At 40.7% G+C, this 17,332-nt stretch overlaps 1 protein-coding gene across 6 annotated transcripts in view; it reads left to right on the forward strand.

The window, feature by feature from the left end:
• radil2b (Ras association and DIL domains 2b) overlaps positions 1–17,332 on the forward strand; it is a 45,311-nt gene that overhangs the window by 2,974 nt on the left and 25,005 nt on the right. For 3 of the 6 annotated variants that reach the window (XM_054756956.1, XM_054756994.1, XM_054756974.1), the window contains exons 2-7: positions 969–1,147; positions 6,904–7,069; positions 8,468–8,700; positions 9,375–9,826; positions 14,715–15,008; positions 15,088–15,477. In XM_054756956.1, the coding sequence (XP_054612931.1) occupies positions 969–1,147; positions 6,904–7,069; positions 8,468–8,700; positions 9,375–9,826; positions 14,715–15,008; positions 15,088–15,477 (1,714 nt within the window). Of the gene's footprint in view, positions 1–733; positions 818–968; positions 1,148–6,903; positions 7,070–8,467; positions 8,701–9,374; positions 9,827–14,714; positions 15,009–15,087; positions 15,478–17,332 lie in introns of those variants that run through there. The other 3 variants (XM_054756983.1, XM_054757003.1, XM_054756966.1) reach the window with 3 other exon arrangements.

The raw sequence follows: 17,332 nt of genomic DNA on the forward strand, positions 1-17,332 counted from the left end.
TATTATATTATATACTATACTTTATTCTTTCTGAAATTCCAGATTTTTTTTTTTCATTTCTGTTGTTTTATTCCCCCAACTATTTGAACTTTCTTCGTGTAAATCTTCTTCTCGGAATTATGACTTCTATTCCCATGATATTTTGACTTTATTCTTGTAACATTATAACTTTTTCCGCAACCTAATTTTCCAAAAAAATTAAACTAGTTTGTTTGTTTGTTTCTTATCATATTACAGCTTCTTTTTTTACATTTAAACTTTATGCTAATAAAATGATGTTATTGTTTCACATATTATGACAGCGTCATTCTCGTAAAATTACAACCTCGTTTTGTTAGATTTTAGCTTTTTTCGTTTAATATTTTGATTTTATCCTTGTAAAATTTCTGCTTATTTTTCCATTTTTTGTTTTTCTTGTTAAATTACATTTTTAGAATGTGCCAAAGGCCAATAAAAAAACAGCCACGCGCTGTAAGTGGCCTCCGGGATGCACTTTGGACACCCACGTCGTAGACAATGATGACAAACAATGTGAGACTCTACTCACTTCCCAATAAGTCGACCACAGTCATGTCCACACTTCGATATTTGACTTTGAATTTCTTCACTGTAAAAAAAAAATCAGAAATTTGAGCAAAGAACCTTTGAACCATTGTGGTAAGAAGCTTACAGGCTTGCTGTGTGGTGCACAACCCTTCCGTCATGTATACTGGGAGCTAAGAGAGGAATGGAGACAGAGCGTGGACAACAGGCATGTACTGTACTGTATGTATAAACGTACTCAGAGCACAGGCATGACTGTTTGTGATTTATACAAGTTATGTATAATTATTTATACCTTTCATATGTTATTGTTCTCCTTTCTCCGACAAAGCCATTGTTTCTTTTCCACTGGATCCTCTATGTCATTTACTTTCATTGCCTACAGCCTTGCTCAAGGGCAATTCTCTTCCTGTTTCATCATTCAGGTCAAGTTCGTCCACCGGCAGTTCATCTACCGGCAGGTCAGCTGAGGTCGTGGCTTTCAGACAGCCTTACAAGAACCGCATCCGTCGCCACACCAACCGCCTCTCCGGAGTCTTCCTTCGCGGCCCCACCTCTGGCTCGCTCTCTGTGGCCATGTCCAAGCAAGTCAGGAAAACAAGCAGTACGTCATGCTCGGTGTTTTACTCACTCAATGAATGGTAGATAATAAGTATATCAATGTATTTTCAAAGCAGGATCCCATGATGGTTACAGCCCAGTTAAGTCACGGGGCATTTAGAAGCTGTGAAAATGCTGTTAAGCAGCTTTGCAGCGTTGGAAAAAAAAAAAACATCCAGCCGTTTGACTGATCTCATCTTGGCAGTAGTAAATACACATTTGTAGCAGACATCCACACAACAAAAGCCTTGATGTTGGGACATACTGTAGTTCGAAAGGCTCTAAGATGAAATGCTGTAGATATTGCATAATGGTAAATAGACAGCCAAAAAAGCTCCCCCTGTACGTACAGCAGTTAAAGTGTGGAATGAAGAAACTGATCAAGTACTTCAGGACTGCTTTGGCTGCACAAACTGGGATGTGTTTAAAACTGCAGCGGGGAGGGAAGATTGTACTGTTGATTTGGATGAATATGCTTCTGCTGTTACTGGCTACATTAGCACATGCATAGAGACTGTTACCACCACCAAGTATTACAGAAAATACCCTAACCAAAAACAGTGGATGAACTGTGATGTAAGGGCTAAGCTACGTGCTCGTTCGACTGCATTTGTCATGGGCACCGCTGATGACTACAAAAAGGCCAGATATGACCTGAGGAGGTCCATACGGGAGGCCAAAAGACAGTACAGACAGAAGCTGGAGGGCTACTATTCCACCTCAGACCCTCGGCGCATGTGGGCGGGGCTCCAGCACATAACAGACTATCGACAGCAGAGTAGCATAGCCACGTCCAGCCAAACCACACTTCCAGATGAGCTGAACGAGTTCTATGCCCGCTTTGACACCCAAACTCCTGATGAGCAGAGAGGGTGGCTGAACCTGGGGAGCACACAGGACTCACCTCTCATGGTGACATCAGCTGATGTGCGCAGGGTTCTAAACAAAACAAACCCACGAAAAGCAGCAGGGCCAGACAACATCTCAGGACGTGCACTTCGGGTTTGCTCATCAGAGCTAGCTGATGTGCTTGCTGACATATTTAACCTGTCGCTTGCACAAGCATCTGTACCGACCTGCTTTAAGTCCACCACCATAGTGCCCGTACCCAAGAAGAGCAACGTGACCTGCTTGAATGACTATCGCCCTATAGCACTCACTCCTATTGTTATGAAGTGCTTTGAAAGAATAGTCATGACCCACATCAAAAAGAGCATCCCGGCGGCAACTGTGGACCCTCTACAGTTTGCATATCGCCAGAACCGGTCCACGGATGATGCAGTCAACACTGCCATCCACACAGCCCTTTCTCACCTACAGGGCCAGGACACATACGTCAGAATGCTATTTATAGACTATAGCTCTGCTTTTAATACAGTCTGCCCCCACAAACTCACAAATAAGCTCCTCACACTTGGCCTGTCTCCCTCCCTCTGTAACTGGGTGTTTAACTTTCTCACAGGCAGACCCCAGTCAGTCAGAGTCCACAACTGCACATCCAGCTCAAGAATTGTGAGCACTGGGACCCCACAGGGGTGTGTGCTGAGTCCACTCCTCTACACGCTCAAGTTCCTTGGCACACACATCAGCGAGGACCTCACCTGGTCTCACAACACCCAACAAATTCTGAAGAAGTCCCAAAGGAGACTGTACTTCCTGAGAAGACTGAGGAAATTTGGCATGTCCACCACAATCCTGAGTTGCTTCTACAGATGCACTATCGAAAGTGTCCTTACCGCCTCCATCACTGTTTGGTACGGTAACTGTACAACACGTGATAGGAAGGCACTCCAGCGGGTGATCAAGACCTCACAGAACATTGTTGGGGCAGCCCTCCCCTCACTGCAAGACATTTATAAATCTAGAGTCCTACGCAGAACACACAACCTCATCAAGGACAGCACACATCCACAACACTCACTATTCACACTCCTACCGTCAGGCAGACGCTACAGGAGTTTGAAGTCCAGGACCACAAGGCTGGCAAACAGCTTTTACCCACAGGCCATCAGGCTTCTCAACGAAGCACTCGCACACGCCGCACGCAACACACGCACACACTCATAGCACTTTATTTATTTATTTATTTATTTATTTATTTGTATTATTTGCTTGTATTAATGTCTCTTCTGTTGTTGTTGCTTAATTTATTGGTATATATGTTTATGTGTTTATGTTTCTATGTTCTTATTCTTTCTCGTGTTTCCTTTCTTTTCTTGGGAGTATGAACAGAATAAGATTTTCATTGCATGGTATAACTGCTGTTTTACCATGCACATGACAATAAAACTCTTGAATCTTGAATCTTGAATCTTGAAAAGCTATTAAATCTCATAGCTGGATCATTTCTACCATGTCAGTCACACATGAGTTGCAGGGACACTTTCCACTCCCACTTTGGAAACTCTGGCATCAAAGGGATTTTATTTATTTTATTTTGGCACTCTTTGAGTTGCGTTCCTCTCTGTAGCCTCTCACTTTGTGCTTCGTGTGCCTGCGCTCGTAAAATCCTATTTAACCTGATTGGATGACGTCATAAAGGCTGTAGTTGGTTACTTATTATGTAGGCCAGGGGTGTCCAAACTTTTTCCAGATTGGGCCGCTTTGAAAGGATGCAAGCGATGCTTTGATATTTTGTCAAACAGCGCACGTAAGTATGCTAAAAAATGATGTATATTTCAAGAAAAAACTGCACCTCAGCTTTGTGATGTAGATGAAAAAGCCTATTATTAGTATTGTCTTCACTCTTTGCCCCCCCTCCCCCCAATTTTTCCTGTTGTTTTTTTTTTCTCCAAATAGTTCAAATTCTTTTTTAAATATTATATTTCATGAATATTTTCACTGTATTCCCATAATATTATAACTTTTTCCCTAACCTAATTGTCCAAATATGACATATTTATTTTTTTTGGTTTGTTTCTCATAATATTGCAACTTTTTTTTTAAAGACATATTTTTTTCTTTAATATTTCAACTCTACAAAAATGACATTATTTTTCCTCATATGACGAGTTTATTCTCGTAAAACTGCAGTTTTTTTTTTTTTTTTTTTTTTTTTATTAGAATACAACTTTTTTCTCTCTTTTCCCGCAAATGGCCCCCGGTCTGCACTTTGGACACCCCTGATGTAGGTGCAGGATTCATGCAACAGTTGTATGTTTTTTTTTTTGCCCCTATCTAAAAATGACCTTTTACTTTACCTTTCCAAACTCTGGTGTGCAAAGTGAACATCGAATATTATAATTCAGTATAGTATGATAAAAAGATCCCAAATGACTTTTATTATATTTATATTTTTATATTATATTTTGAATGGCGGTCTCAAACACCTCCGTACAATATTATACTACACTAGAGCGTGTTAGATTATATTATACTCTACTATACAGTGCCATACCATGCCATCCATAGCGTAACATGACATACTATACAGTGATATACTATGCTACGTACATACTAGACCACAAAAAAAAGCCATACCGTGCCACACCATACAAAAGTGTGCTATACTGTACATTAGTTTAGTATCTTCTATAATACAATGCAGGGTGTCCCTAAAGTCTGGACATACGGTGTAATATGCAAAAATGTTTCATTAAATTGATGAATATTTAATGAATAATACATTATGTAAAAATGTTTTAAATTATTAAAATTACCTACTAAAAATATATATTGTGTATAATAATATAAAATGAAACTTTGCTTTATAGGCGACAAGGCGCGTTATTAATATGAACTTGTTCTCCTTACATTGCACTTTTCTGCTAATTTTTCCATTTCTGCATTTTTTTAAATAAGAATTTTTAAAAATAAATATACTATATTGTTGTCAATTTTTTTGTTTTAAACTGTTTAAACTGTTTTTTACTTCATCAAAAAAATTTTCAATTTTGTTCTCATCCCATAACTTTTTTCCAACCAAGTTTTCCAAAAGTTGCATCTTTGTTTCTCATGATATTCCAACTTGTAATATTTCCACTTTATGCTTCTAAAATATACGTTTTTCCTCATAATATTTCAACTTTATTGTTGTAAAATGATTACTTTTTTCTTGAAAGCTTACCACTTTTTTTCTGAATATTAACTTTTTTCTCCTCATATTTCAGCTGTTCTTATAAAACTACTGCTCTTTCTTTCCATTTTTGGTGTTTTTTTTGTTGAATTGTATTTTTTTTAAAAAAACAGCTGCGGGCCGCAAATGGCCCCCGGGCCGCACTTTGGACATCCCCGTTACAGCTAGATTAAATTAATATTTTAAACATTATCTTTAAAATTAAATTATTTTATAATATATGCATTTTAGCCTATTCGTCCAAACTTTAGCGACACCCTGTAGATACCAGATTCTTAATCTGTGTTTTAGTTGTACAAAGTTCCCTCGTTTATTGCGGACGATGGGTTCCCAACATAGCCCGCAATAAGTGAAATCCGCAAAGTAGCCAACTTTATTTGTTTAGAATTATTATATATGTTTGAAGGCTGTAAAACCCCTCACCATACACTTTATACACTTTCTCAGACAGGCATTAACATTTTCTCACATTTCTCTCTTGTTTAAACACTCTCTTAGTTCAAATATTGTTTGAATTTGAATGAACAATCAACTAGGTCGGACACAAGAAGTTATAATGTGAACATGCTCTTCTTCTATCGTTCATTAACGGTTAGCAAGCAACTCAAACTGTTAGCGAGTTTGACCACAACAGAAAACAGCATGAAGGAGATTGATTGACAATGGTCTACACCCAATCAGGACGCAGAACACAATGGGCGGGTTCTCTCTTAGCCCATAAGGACTGTTGTGGCTCTGTTTTAGCTAGGTATTGTCTACTGTGGGTTCCTAATGTGCTCTACAGGCACTTAAACACATGCTGAGACGAGGTGGAGACGTCCTCAACTCTCCCATGAGTATACTGTCTGTTACAGCACACCTCTATGCCACCATGAGGAGCTAATTGGTCACACCTGCGCCTGATTAGCTGGCTTTCTTAAGCTGTGTGCTGACATCATCTTGTTGCCAGATTGTTGCCTGACGTGCCACGGTGACCTGCTCCTTCCAGCAACTCTGTTCTCAGCGTATTCTGCTTTCCGGTCTTTTTGTTGTTTAGCTCTTTGTAAGTACCTTGTTCACTGCTTGGTATACTCCAGCAGCGGTCTCTTTTCGTTTTGACTTTTTCTGCTAGTTTTTTATGCAGCTCTTTTGGTTCCTGTTTTGATTTCTTTGTCCTGCTCAGTACCGTGCTTAGCAACGATTTCTGTTTTTGTCTTTTTTTCCCTGTGACTAGGTCCAGGTGTAATTTAGTTGTTTTCTATCTTTTGTCATTTTTGTATTTTTACCATGTAGTGGACACCTTTTTTGTTAATAAACTTGTTGTTTCACGGAAGCTCTGTCTCCGCATGTTGGATTCCACTACTACGGCCATGGGCCCAACGTAACATATACAACACCTTCTACTGGTAGCAGTAGTAAATACAATAATAGACACATACAACAGAGCACTGATGGAGCGCTCTAATACGCCCCAAGGACGCAGAACACAATGCGTATCATATGCTGTTTAAAAAAAAAAAAAAAAATGCACTTCAAAAGTCCGTAAAACGGCAAATCGAAGAAAGGTGGACGGCGATGTAGCGAGGGAAGACTGTACAAAATAACTGATGCATCAAATAATGTGCAGTAATGGAGTGCAGTAAATCTTAATGCTTGTAAGTGCCCTGTCTTGCCTCTAATGCTGCCATGTCTGTGGCTGCATTCAGCAGATGCGGCAATTGTGGACGACCCCTCCGAACTGTCAAATCAGTTAAGCGCTCCAGGAATCTTGAAGATCTTTGGGAGTGAGATCTGCAAAGGAGCTCACTATAAGAGTGTCCTCGCCACCACACACTCGAGTGCAAAAGAGCTGGTCAAAGAGGCCCTTGAAAGGTGAGGGAATGTGCGTGTCTGTTTGCCATATGTGTCTGTGTGATTGTTTGTCCTCGCTTCCTCCGTTTTTGCTCTAAATAATTTGGATATAAAACCAGTCAGGCATGCACTTGTGGTTATACTTAATAAACACAGTGAACAAAGTAGACTTGATGCCCTGTCCATTACGTTATAATTCCAGCGTGTGCGCAAACAGTGTGTATCTGTGCCAAAAAGTCAGTTTAATAGCTCTGAAAATGTGTAGCGCAAACCACAGTTTGGTGTGAAAGACGGCCAGTGTTGGCAGGAATGCTCCCCCGAGAGAGAGAGAACTTGTATGTTAGTCTTTGCTTGGATTTCAGCTAAAAATGTAACAAAATGATTAACACAAGTGGAACTGAACACATAGAGCAACATTTGCATGTTATACTATACACTGCATGATAGCACATTTAGTGCTATAGTATTATATTACTGAATCTAACATTCAGCTAATAGCGACACATCATAAAATAACATAGAATAGCATAGAATGGAGGTAGAGTCTGGCCGCAGCAAGTATTGGGAGGAGGGCTGGGAATCTCAAGATACGATTTGCGATACATGGCTCACGATAACGATAATATCTTGATCTACATGTACAATGGGGACTCGAAGTTTATAGCGGCTATATTTGAATAAGAATTCAAAAACAATACAAGGCGAGAGCATATTGATAAATCCATATTCGGGTTTAATATTGCGATAGTTTGAGATAAAGATGTTTTGTTACACCCCTAATTGGGAGTGGTGCTTGCTCCCAGCATGCATTGTGGTACTTGGTTTGTAAAAATTTGCTCAAGTTATGTGTGTAGTTTGAACATAGTTGTTTATTATATCCCATAGTAGTACCGTAGTTGCCCTGTGTGTTTACCTGTTACGTGTCAACTGTCATTTTGTGTTTGGACCACGATTGTAGGTCATGTTGGTAAAAAAAAAAAAAAAAAAAAATAGAATCAAATGTCTCAAACATTCACTGTATATTAATTTTAAGGACATTTTTGACTCGCTGTCTGCAACTCCCCCAGAAAGGATCGCCAACCCATTTTTGTGTCCCGGCCCACCAGTTGAGAACCACTTGATTTATGTGATTGCTCCTCTTACAAATAATTCCTGACAGCTGCCACGTTACACAAATAATCAGAAAGACTCAAAATAAGACTGGAAATAATCCACAGTCAGGGAAATTGCAGTAATACAGCAGTCTGGAAGTGATGGGAAAAGCAAACGCGCGAATGTGAAGTGTGAGCGCAGTCCTGGTGGAATCATGCCCAAGTCCAGCACGTCTCACGTTTTATTTAAAAATGTATTTCTTTTGATGACCTCATCAATCATTCAGAGTTTGACATAGTACGATTCTGTCGTCTCCACGTAATCCAGGTATGGCCTCGGAAAAGAAGAAGCAAGCACCTATGTTCTCTGTGACACGATTGGCTCCATTGGAGAGCGTCAGTGGAAAACCGAAGGATTCCGAGTTGTGGGGGACAACGAGAAGCCACTCCTCCTACAGTCGCTATGGAAACCAAGGGAAGGCCTTGCAAGACGCTTTGAAATCCAGCGGCGAAGCCTGGTGGAGGAGCAGACATCCAAAGATAAAGACACCTTCACTGCTGGTAGGGTGCTACTGCTTGGTGCCGGGAGTCCTCACAAAGTGTCACTGTGTTTTTCCAGACAACCAAACCACATACATCAAAGAACTTTAATAACGCCACATTTTTCCTTTTCATTTCTCCATTCTGACGGCAATTACAAATGCCGACCAAGCTAAAACTAGCCATTGCAGTTTAATTAAACCTCTTCCAGTGGCACACCCGCTTTTTAACGCACTATATTGCATGCTGCTATAAAGATTTTGCATGGAAAAAAATCATCCACTTGCACAAAACACGAGGCCCCAGAGAGCTTCCCGCGAACTTTCCATAGTTACCAGTAGCACCACATCATTTCTACTGGAAACGCTGGCTTTGGTTGACACAGCTGCGGTCACAGCGTAAGAGTGCGTCCTGTTTGGAGTTTTGCTTGTATGACTGGCACAACATGTGATAGTCTCTCCGTGTGGATACCTGCTGTGTGGGTGATCAGATGAGCTGTGTCTCTCTTTCCACCAAGCTCTGTTTCCTGTATGTGGCCTCTGAACACACACAGCACCTAACGCCAGGGAAAAAAACAGGCATTCGCCGTGTTCCACTAACTCGGTGCTTAATGTATTTATATAGCAGGTTATTTACACAATCCATGTTCAAGCTAATTCCTGAGCATTACATTTGTTTATTCATCTTCCTGATAGGTATCAACGCCCAGGCCCGAAAGCTGCAGAAGAGTCGCTCCAGAGTGAACTCCTCCCTCATTGAGAGAACAATCAGTCGAAGTCAGAAACTCTGGAGGAGTAAAAGTGAGATGGATCTTATAGATGCAGATGCAGAGACCAAGAAAGATCAGGATAAAAGTTCTCAGGATCAAAGAGAGTCCCTGAATGGAACTTCAGTAGAGAGCTGGAAGGGCCCAGAAGCAAGGCCAGAACAGAATGACATTGAACTCGCAGTTCCCTCTCAAAGGGATGGTGGTTTGCAGGCCAAAACAGAGACCCTCTGTCCGCCAAGGCCGAGAGGTGAGCAGGAAGGAGAAGAGTCAGAGAGGGAGGAGACAGAAAGCAGCGATGATAACACCACACAGTACTCTATTCACCCACCTCACGACTGTCCATACCTGCTGCTACTACATGGCTGCAGCTCCATACAGGTAACTCATTCACTCAACACACACACAATTTGCAAAACCCCTCGCCCAAACTGCGCTTGTTAAATAAATAACCTCTAAGTTTGAATGTGCCTTTGAAGCGGGGGTTTCCAAATGGTTTCTACCATTGAAAGATGCGGGTGGCCACTTTGATACATTTTGTACATTAAAGACGCTAAAACCAACCAACCAACCGACGAAGGTCAATATATGTTAAGCTATCTGAAGAAAACATGAACATCTTCGCTTTTGTGTTATAGGTGACAAAGCAAATCGTTATGAATGTATTCTCAGGGCGTTGGATCGATCGCAACTAGACTGTTCAGGTGTCTTGGAAGACATTTTGCCTCTCATGCGAGCAGGCTTCATCAGTTCATGCTCAAAGACTAGGTTGGGACAAACACTTGCCAGACTGTAGTTCTGATGAATGGAGTGGGGCCTCTGCCTACCAATGATTGTCGTTTGGGTGGTATCAACTTCGTTAGCATCCCCTTGTATATTTGTTGGAAGCTAAATGATTGAATTTTTTAAGGAAGGGATGAAAAGGCAGCATTGTATGTGGGAGAAAGGTGGTGTTGCAGACCTTCCCTTATGTTCAGAGATGGCTTCTCAACCTTAACGTAGATGGCTTCCCTCAGTTGTCTTTCATCATCTGTCTTCTCTGTCCACAATATGTGAATTTTTGTCCTCAAAAGAGTGATCTTTGCACCAATTTTTCCATTGGGGAAACCAAGCAGCCACTGAGCAGGTGCATGTCACAACACAGCTCTTCAACTTTTCAAGTCAAGACTTTGCGGTATACCTACACCACAACAAGCACTTTTGAAAAGAGCGAAACCATTCCTGTCTGGGCATGCTGCCGTCTTTAGAGGATAAATACACTGGATCTTGCACCAAGTTCTTAGACTAGAGCTGTTCTATCTAGTCTGACTGGTGTGTGTCCTACTTAGTCTTTGAGCAAGAACTGATGAAGCCTGCTTGGATCAGAGGCGAAACCTGAACAGTCCAGTCGTGATCGATTCAATGCCCTGAGAATACAAAGACCTGGATGAATGCGAATATTCACAGGCAGTTATTAGTCTAATATCTAATCGTGTAATATCTAATAATATACAGCAGTACCTTGGTTTTTGTTATTAATCTTTTCCAAAGGGTCAAACCAAATTGTATGAAAACGAAATGTTACCTTTACGAAACAATGCGAATCCAATTAATCCTTTCCAGACACCAGAATATTAATAGAAAACAGAATTCGTAGAAAGTAATTATGGCTTTACATGTAGAAATACACATAAATGATGACTGAAATGGCTAAATAAAGATTTACGTATTCAATAGTGTTTCTCACCTTCCTTATCAAAGTGCTGCCACTTGCAACTTATTTTGAACCTATGGTGGATTGTTTTGCAGCTATATTCAAGAAAAGCAGAAACTTGTCGTATAACTCTGGCAGTTAGCAAAGAACTACAGACTCTATTGGTGATGACGTTAATGAGGGGCGACGGACCTGTGGGGAATGACCTCCAGATGGGAGTTGAGAGGAGGCGAACAGACACGTTTTGTAATAAAGACACGTTACAAACACGGTTGGACTCACGCTGTGTATTAATAACACAACAAGCGTGAGTCACCAATGCGTAGGATTCTTTATTTGGGCAGATGGACTAGTTTGTGTAAGACTCTCATTTGTGTTTGCCAACTGAATGTGCCTTACAGGATGCCATAGTATTGTATACACTAAGTATGCGTGCGTGATGTGCCAAAGGGTATGCTTTAATACAGGGATGTCCATTATGTTGATACTTATGTCCTAAACGTCACTTTCTAAATGTTATTTGACATCAATCAGCTGACATTAAGCTCTCCTCCTGATTTGCTGTTGCTCCTACGTGGCAAAGATTAAGAGAAGATGACTCAATAAGAAAATTTCATCTCTATTATTCATATTACGGATAAACTAACTCAGCGGTAAGATGTCTCTATCGATAACAAAATTATCCGTTCACTTGTAGCGGCTAGTTATGTAGAAAAAAACTTGATTGTTTGATGTCTCTGCTTTGTGTCCTGAGCTCCACTATAGAAATGTGTGTTTTCTACACTTTTGTATGTGAAACTATTATTTCATGATTAATTGAAAAATGTGCCCATTGCTGAAACCTTTTTAATATGTTGCCTTGACTTTGGCTGCATTCTCTTTTGCATAATCATTTTTATATTTCTTCTATCTAATGTTTGACAGCAAATGCTAACTGGATGTAATGCATGGACTGTTTGTCTAATGAACGCTACGTAGCTATTTTTATATACACAACTATTGAGGAGTTATGACATAAACTCAGCTTGTTCAGTTTTGGCACATCTGCCTCGGATCTGGCTTGGACGTGTCTGTGGAGTTTACATGTTCTCCGGATGCTTGTAGGTTTTCTGCGGTTTCACCCCCCCTCCCAAAAACATGCATGTTAGGCTAATTGGAGACTCTAAATTGTCCGTAGGTGTGAATGTGAGAGTCAATGGTTCATCTACTTGTGCCCTTAATTGACGAGGGACTATTTCATGGTGTGCCGCTGGGATAGGCTCCTGCACACCCATGAACATGACTTTCAAAATGCAATATATTTTTACCATTTGTGGTTGTTGTGATCGACCCTACTTTCTTCAGTCCTGCTGTGCGTCAAGCTCACGAGCATGTGTAAACCCCTTCAACGATGTCTGCCGCTGAGCATTTCAAAATAGTCTGGGTTGCTCAATATTTTTACAGTATTTGTGAAAGTATGAAATAAAAATGTTTCTAAATTAACTAAAGTCACAATATTTATCAGTTTGTGTCTCTGTTAAAGTTTAAGCTATTGACCGTATTACATCCTTTACTTTCTGAAAAATCTGAACTCTGTGTTGCCGGTGTGAAGAGAAAGTAAAGAAAGAAGGGGAAAATTGTTGTAAGTCAGCAAACTGTAAAAAGAACAACCGTCACAACACTAATCGAGAAGCTGTAAAAACACAACCATGGCACTGCTTCCTGTCTGATTACCAAGATTTTAAACAGCCACACACGTGCAGGCCAACAGACTAATGTCCTGTCCACATGGGACTTTCTTTCTGTTTTTTTTTGTTTTTTTTTGGTAGTTGGAAAAAAAGAGGATCATATCAGTAAATAGTCACATCCACACAGGAATGTATTACTGCGTGAAAACGATGTACCATAATTTCCTGACTATAGAGTGCACCGGTATATAAGCCGTACCCACTAAATTTTAAAGAGGAAAAAAAGATTTGTACATGTATAGCCCACACCGGCCTATAATCCGCAGGTGTCTATGTCATAACATGGGATATTTAGTACACAGAAAGATGTTGCACAGAAAGCTTTTTTAAACTTTTAATTAAATGTTTTTTTTCCCCAAACAGTGCCGAATAGTGCGCGTAACACAGCTAGTTAATCAGTAGCCTACCAGAAATGTCATTCATCGCTGTCCTCCTCCTCCTCCTAGGAACTAAAAGTTGTCCTCTTCAAGTGTTGGAACCGAACAGCCCCACAATTCCCTCAGCACACACGCCGCCGGTCTCTCTCCTCCTTTTGTTGTCAATGTCAGCACCATCCCTGCCCCGAGGCAAATCAGACCCCAAGCCTGCAACCTGAAAGCCGTGCTTCAAATGCATGTCTCCAAGCGTTCTCCGTGATGAGTAGTGATCGATACTGAAATATCGATACCTCCGATAACAGATTTTCAGGCCCAAAAATCGATTCTCAAATTAAAATATTGATACTTTGATATGTCAATCATTTGTGGTAATGTATATCATTAACAGGAAAACAGTGGAAAGTAACAAAATGACTGATACCTTGTCTAAATTATTCTGATGTCTTATTTTCTTTATTAATAATAATAACAACAATAATAATAATAATGGATTAGCTTTTATAGTGCTTTTTAAGGTATCCAAAGCGCTTCACAATGAAGTGAACCCATTATTCATTCACTCCTCAGTCACACACTCGTGGTGGTAATCTACATCTGTACCCACAGCTGCCCTGGGGTAGTCTGACGGAAATTTGGCTGGTAGTGGTATCACTGTATAAGTGGCAGCATTCAAAGTCTGGGAAAATAGTATTGGCTTATACACCGAAAATATACCTAAGGCACACCTATATGTGGCGCTGTTTGTAAACAGACACACAGACAAAGCCGCGTGACACACCAAAACAATAGAAGAAAACTCATGCGCACAAGGTCTGTCGTCTTCCGCTTGTCTGGCTTGTGTAGACTTACGAAAAAGCAGAATTACCTCTGCAAGTCACTTTGGAGTATAAGGTAAGAAAAATATCAGAAGAATGCTGACCGGCAGTCAAGCCAGTTGGAATATTCAGATATGTTGGCTTTTCTGCAGAAGCACACAACTGCTCATTTCTGGTCACGTGACGTCAATGTGGGGGTGACGTCAGCGTTGTGAGAAAGCAACGGTTTGATTGTCCATACGGCAACAACAACACAGTCTTATCAGATTTTCCCACCCACAAAAAATACCATTTCAGGGCACCCAAAACGCAGTTGCCGTGAGGATGAAAGGCTCTAAAAAGGCAATAAAATACTTTCCCGTTTTGACCTGAAAACATTCCCTTGTGAACAGGGTTGATGAATAAAGTGTGTGGAGTTTATTTGTTATGTATGAAAAGGCAGGCATCACAAAGGCAAAGTCAAACACAATCACCAAAAAAACATTTCAATATAAGCCTGGAAGCCCAGAATGCAGTAGTTGAACATACAGTACCTGATTCTTTTCAATAAAGGGGTTGTTTTGCTCATTATTTGCTCATTATTCAATGTAAGCCAGTTACATTAAAAACTAAATGTATACAATGCTCTTTCATCTTCTCTACCATGTTTCTCCACAGGACTTTGTCATCTACCTACTTATGAATCCCAGCATTGTAATAGGGCGACAAAATGAACAAAAGGAAGATGCATCAAAGGCGGACTTCACCCTCCTTGCAGAAGATATACTTCCAAAACACTGCAGTTTTCATCGCAACAGTACTGGCGGACCTACCACGCTCTGCCCTTTTCCGGATGCTGTGGTCACTAGGAATGGCGGCGCACTTAAAGCCAAAGTCGAGCTTAGCCCTGGAGATGTCATTGGTCTGGGCCAAAGCTACATATTTCTCTTCAAAGATCCCTTGAGACACAAGGTAAATACAGTATTTATTCACATTGACGCTACATTGGCAATAGACATTATTTTTTATTCTTGTTTCTTTCTTGGAAAAGGAAGTGAACCATGCTGGTCCTGATCCCAGCTTGTCAACAGTCCCCTGGTTGCTTGGATATACCACGTCTGCTATGACAAAAGATGGGATACTCTGCAACACCTGCATTGACCTTCAAGGCCCTGACACCATAAAGTGCCTGAAGAGAGCCCCCCCATTTTTGAAATCACATGAGGGCCTCTGTCTGACTTTGAACTACCAGGCTGAGGATGAGCATTGCATCGTGAAAAAAATAGTTGCAATGGGAAGCAGCGGTGCCAAAGACTTACCGCCTCTGACTGTTGCATTTTTGCTGTGCATGTGTGTTCAGTATTCTGCCTCACGTCTCCCCAAGTCAGACCTGCGAAGACTCCTGCTGCTTATTGCAAGTGAAATTGAGAGTGCAGTGTGGGTGAGTAGTAGTAAAAAAAAAAAAATCTGCCAGTTATATAGGAGATGAAAAATGAAAATATAATGCATGCTTTCAGATGTGCTTAAACCAAGCAGAAAGGTGGCTTTCATTCATTTTTTTCATTCATTACCACAGTGGAACCCACTTAAATCAGCCCCGCTTATATCAACAAGTCATCTAGGTCAGTGGTTCTCAACTGGTTTGGCTGTGGGGCCCACCATCACGCCCCAGTGACAAGTGGTGACCCATATTGTGGGAATTTTTCAACTCAAACCAGATATCTGCAGCTGTGTGTCGAACAGACGGCACATTAAGTCCCTCCTTTCCCACTCAAGCTTGACAAAGTCACGCAGAAACATGGCATGCATCTCACGGCGGGTAGCGCAGACAAGAACGTGAGATGCATTCACAGAGATTGGTCATTACATTACATTACTGTTATTTTACTTTTCCCAGACAAAGACCTGTGACCCATTGAAAACGACCCACCAGTTGATAACCACCGGTCTAGACTAAATCAAACTCCCTTCCAAAAATGCAAAAATAGAGAAAAACTATGACAACAAACTGCTGTAGGTTAAAAAAAAATACTTTGTCATCACAAGTAAATGTGCAAACAATGGTAGGTTTCAGTTTTAGTTATATCGGCAACCACTTATATTGACATCAGACAGCCAGTTTGAGAGGTGTCAAGATAAGTGATTGACTGGCGACCAGTCCAGGGTGTACCCCGCCTCCTGCCCAAAGTCAGGTGGGATAGGCTCCAGCATACCCCTGCTTCCCTCATGGGGACAATCCAATCCACTTTATTTACAGTATATATTACATTTTATAAACTCAGTTTCCAAAGTGCTGCACAAACTAGTAAATCAATAAATCGTAAATATGATCGCTGTTTTGTGGTTGACTATGGCCGATAATTAGTCCAAAAATATTGCGAGACAAATTATATGTAGTGTTCTGGTCACTGCGTCTCAGTGATATGAGACGTGATGTTAGATTACATTACCTTTCACACTGCATGGAGACTGGCTACTGAGCCAGCAGAGCCGAGCCGACTTGCTACGGCTGAGATCGAGTGGAAGAAAAGGTTCTCCTCTCATTCAGTGTGGAAGTGGTATGTTTTTGTCTCCTTTGTCCTCCTTCTCCACTCCGTTTGAAAAACGTTCTTAAATTTTGAATAAGTAAACTAGACAGGCTAACTAGTTAGCTTGGTAGCTTGCTATGTTAGCTCTGGCCGTCTGTTATCTCTGCTGTGATCCCGGAGCCTGAGCAATGTGACGTAAACAAAGAATAATAGGAGTGTAAAAGTGACTATTGCGGTGTTATTTCATGCCTACAGGGCTCTAATAATGTTAAGACCCATATTTAGACAGGTTTTCTATGCTCTAACTACGGAAGTATTTCATGTATTAACATTGACTCGTATATAACGTGAAAATTCATTCAACGTGGTCAGTCTGGAACCAGTTAATCATGTTAAACCAGGGATTACTGTAAAAACAAAAACATTAAAAACAAAAATAAATAATATCGATTTAAAAACCCTAAAATAAGTAGAACCAATCAAATAACAAAAAAAGAAAAGATAACAATAAAAGACACAGAGGAACACACAACTCACGCCGAAGATGATAAAAGCTGGATTTTACAATTTGTTTATTAAACGAAACACTGTCTATAGTGACGCCAAGGCTGGTTGCTGCAGGACGTACATGGTTCTCGAGAGGCCCAAGTCCAAAAGGGGGCCATTGTGATTCAGCAAGATAACCTCAGTCCTCATTGAGCTTTAAAAAATTTTGAGCCAACCTAGCCTTGACGTCACTTAAGCACTCAAGAAGAGGTTTCAAGCGGC

Source organism: Dunckerocampus dactyliophorus, chromosome 2 (assembly GCF_027744805.1).
Source record: "Dunckerocampus dactyliophorus isolate RoL2022-P2 chromosome 2, RoL_Ddac_1.1, whole genome shotgun sequence".
Lineage (NCBI taxonomy): Eukaryota > Metazoa > Chordata > Actinopteri > Syngnathiformes > Syngnathidae > Dunckerocampus > Dunckerocampus dactyliophorus.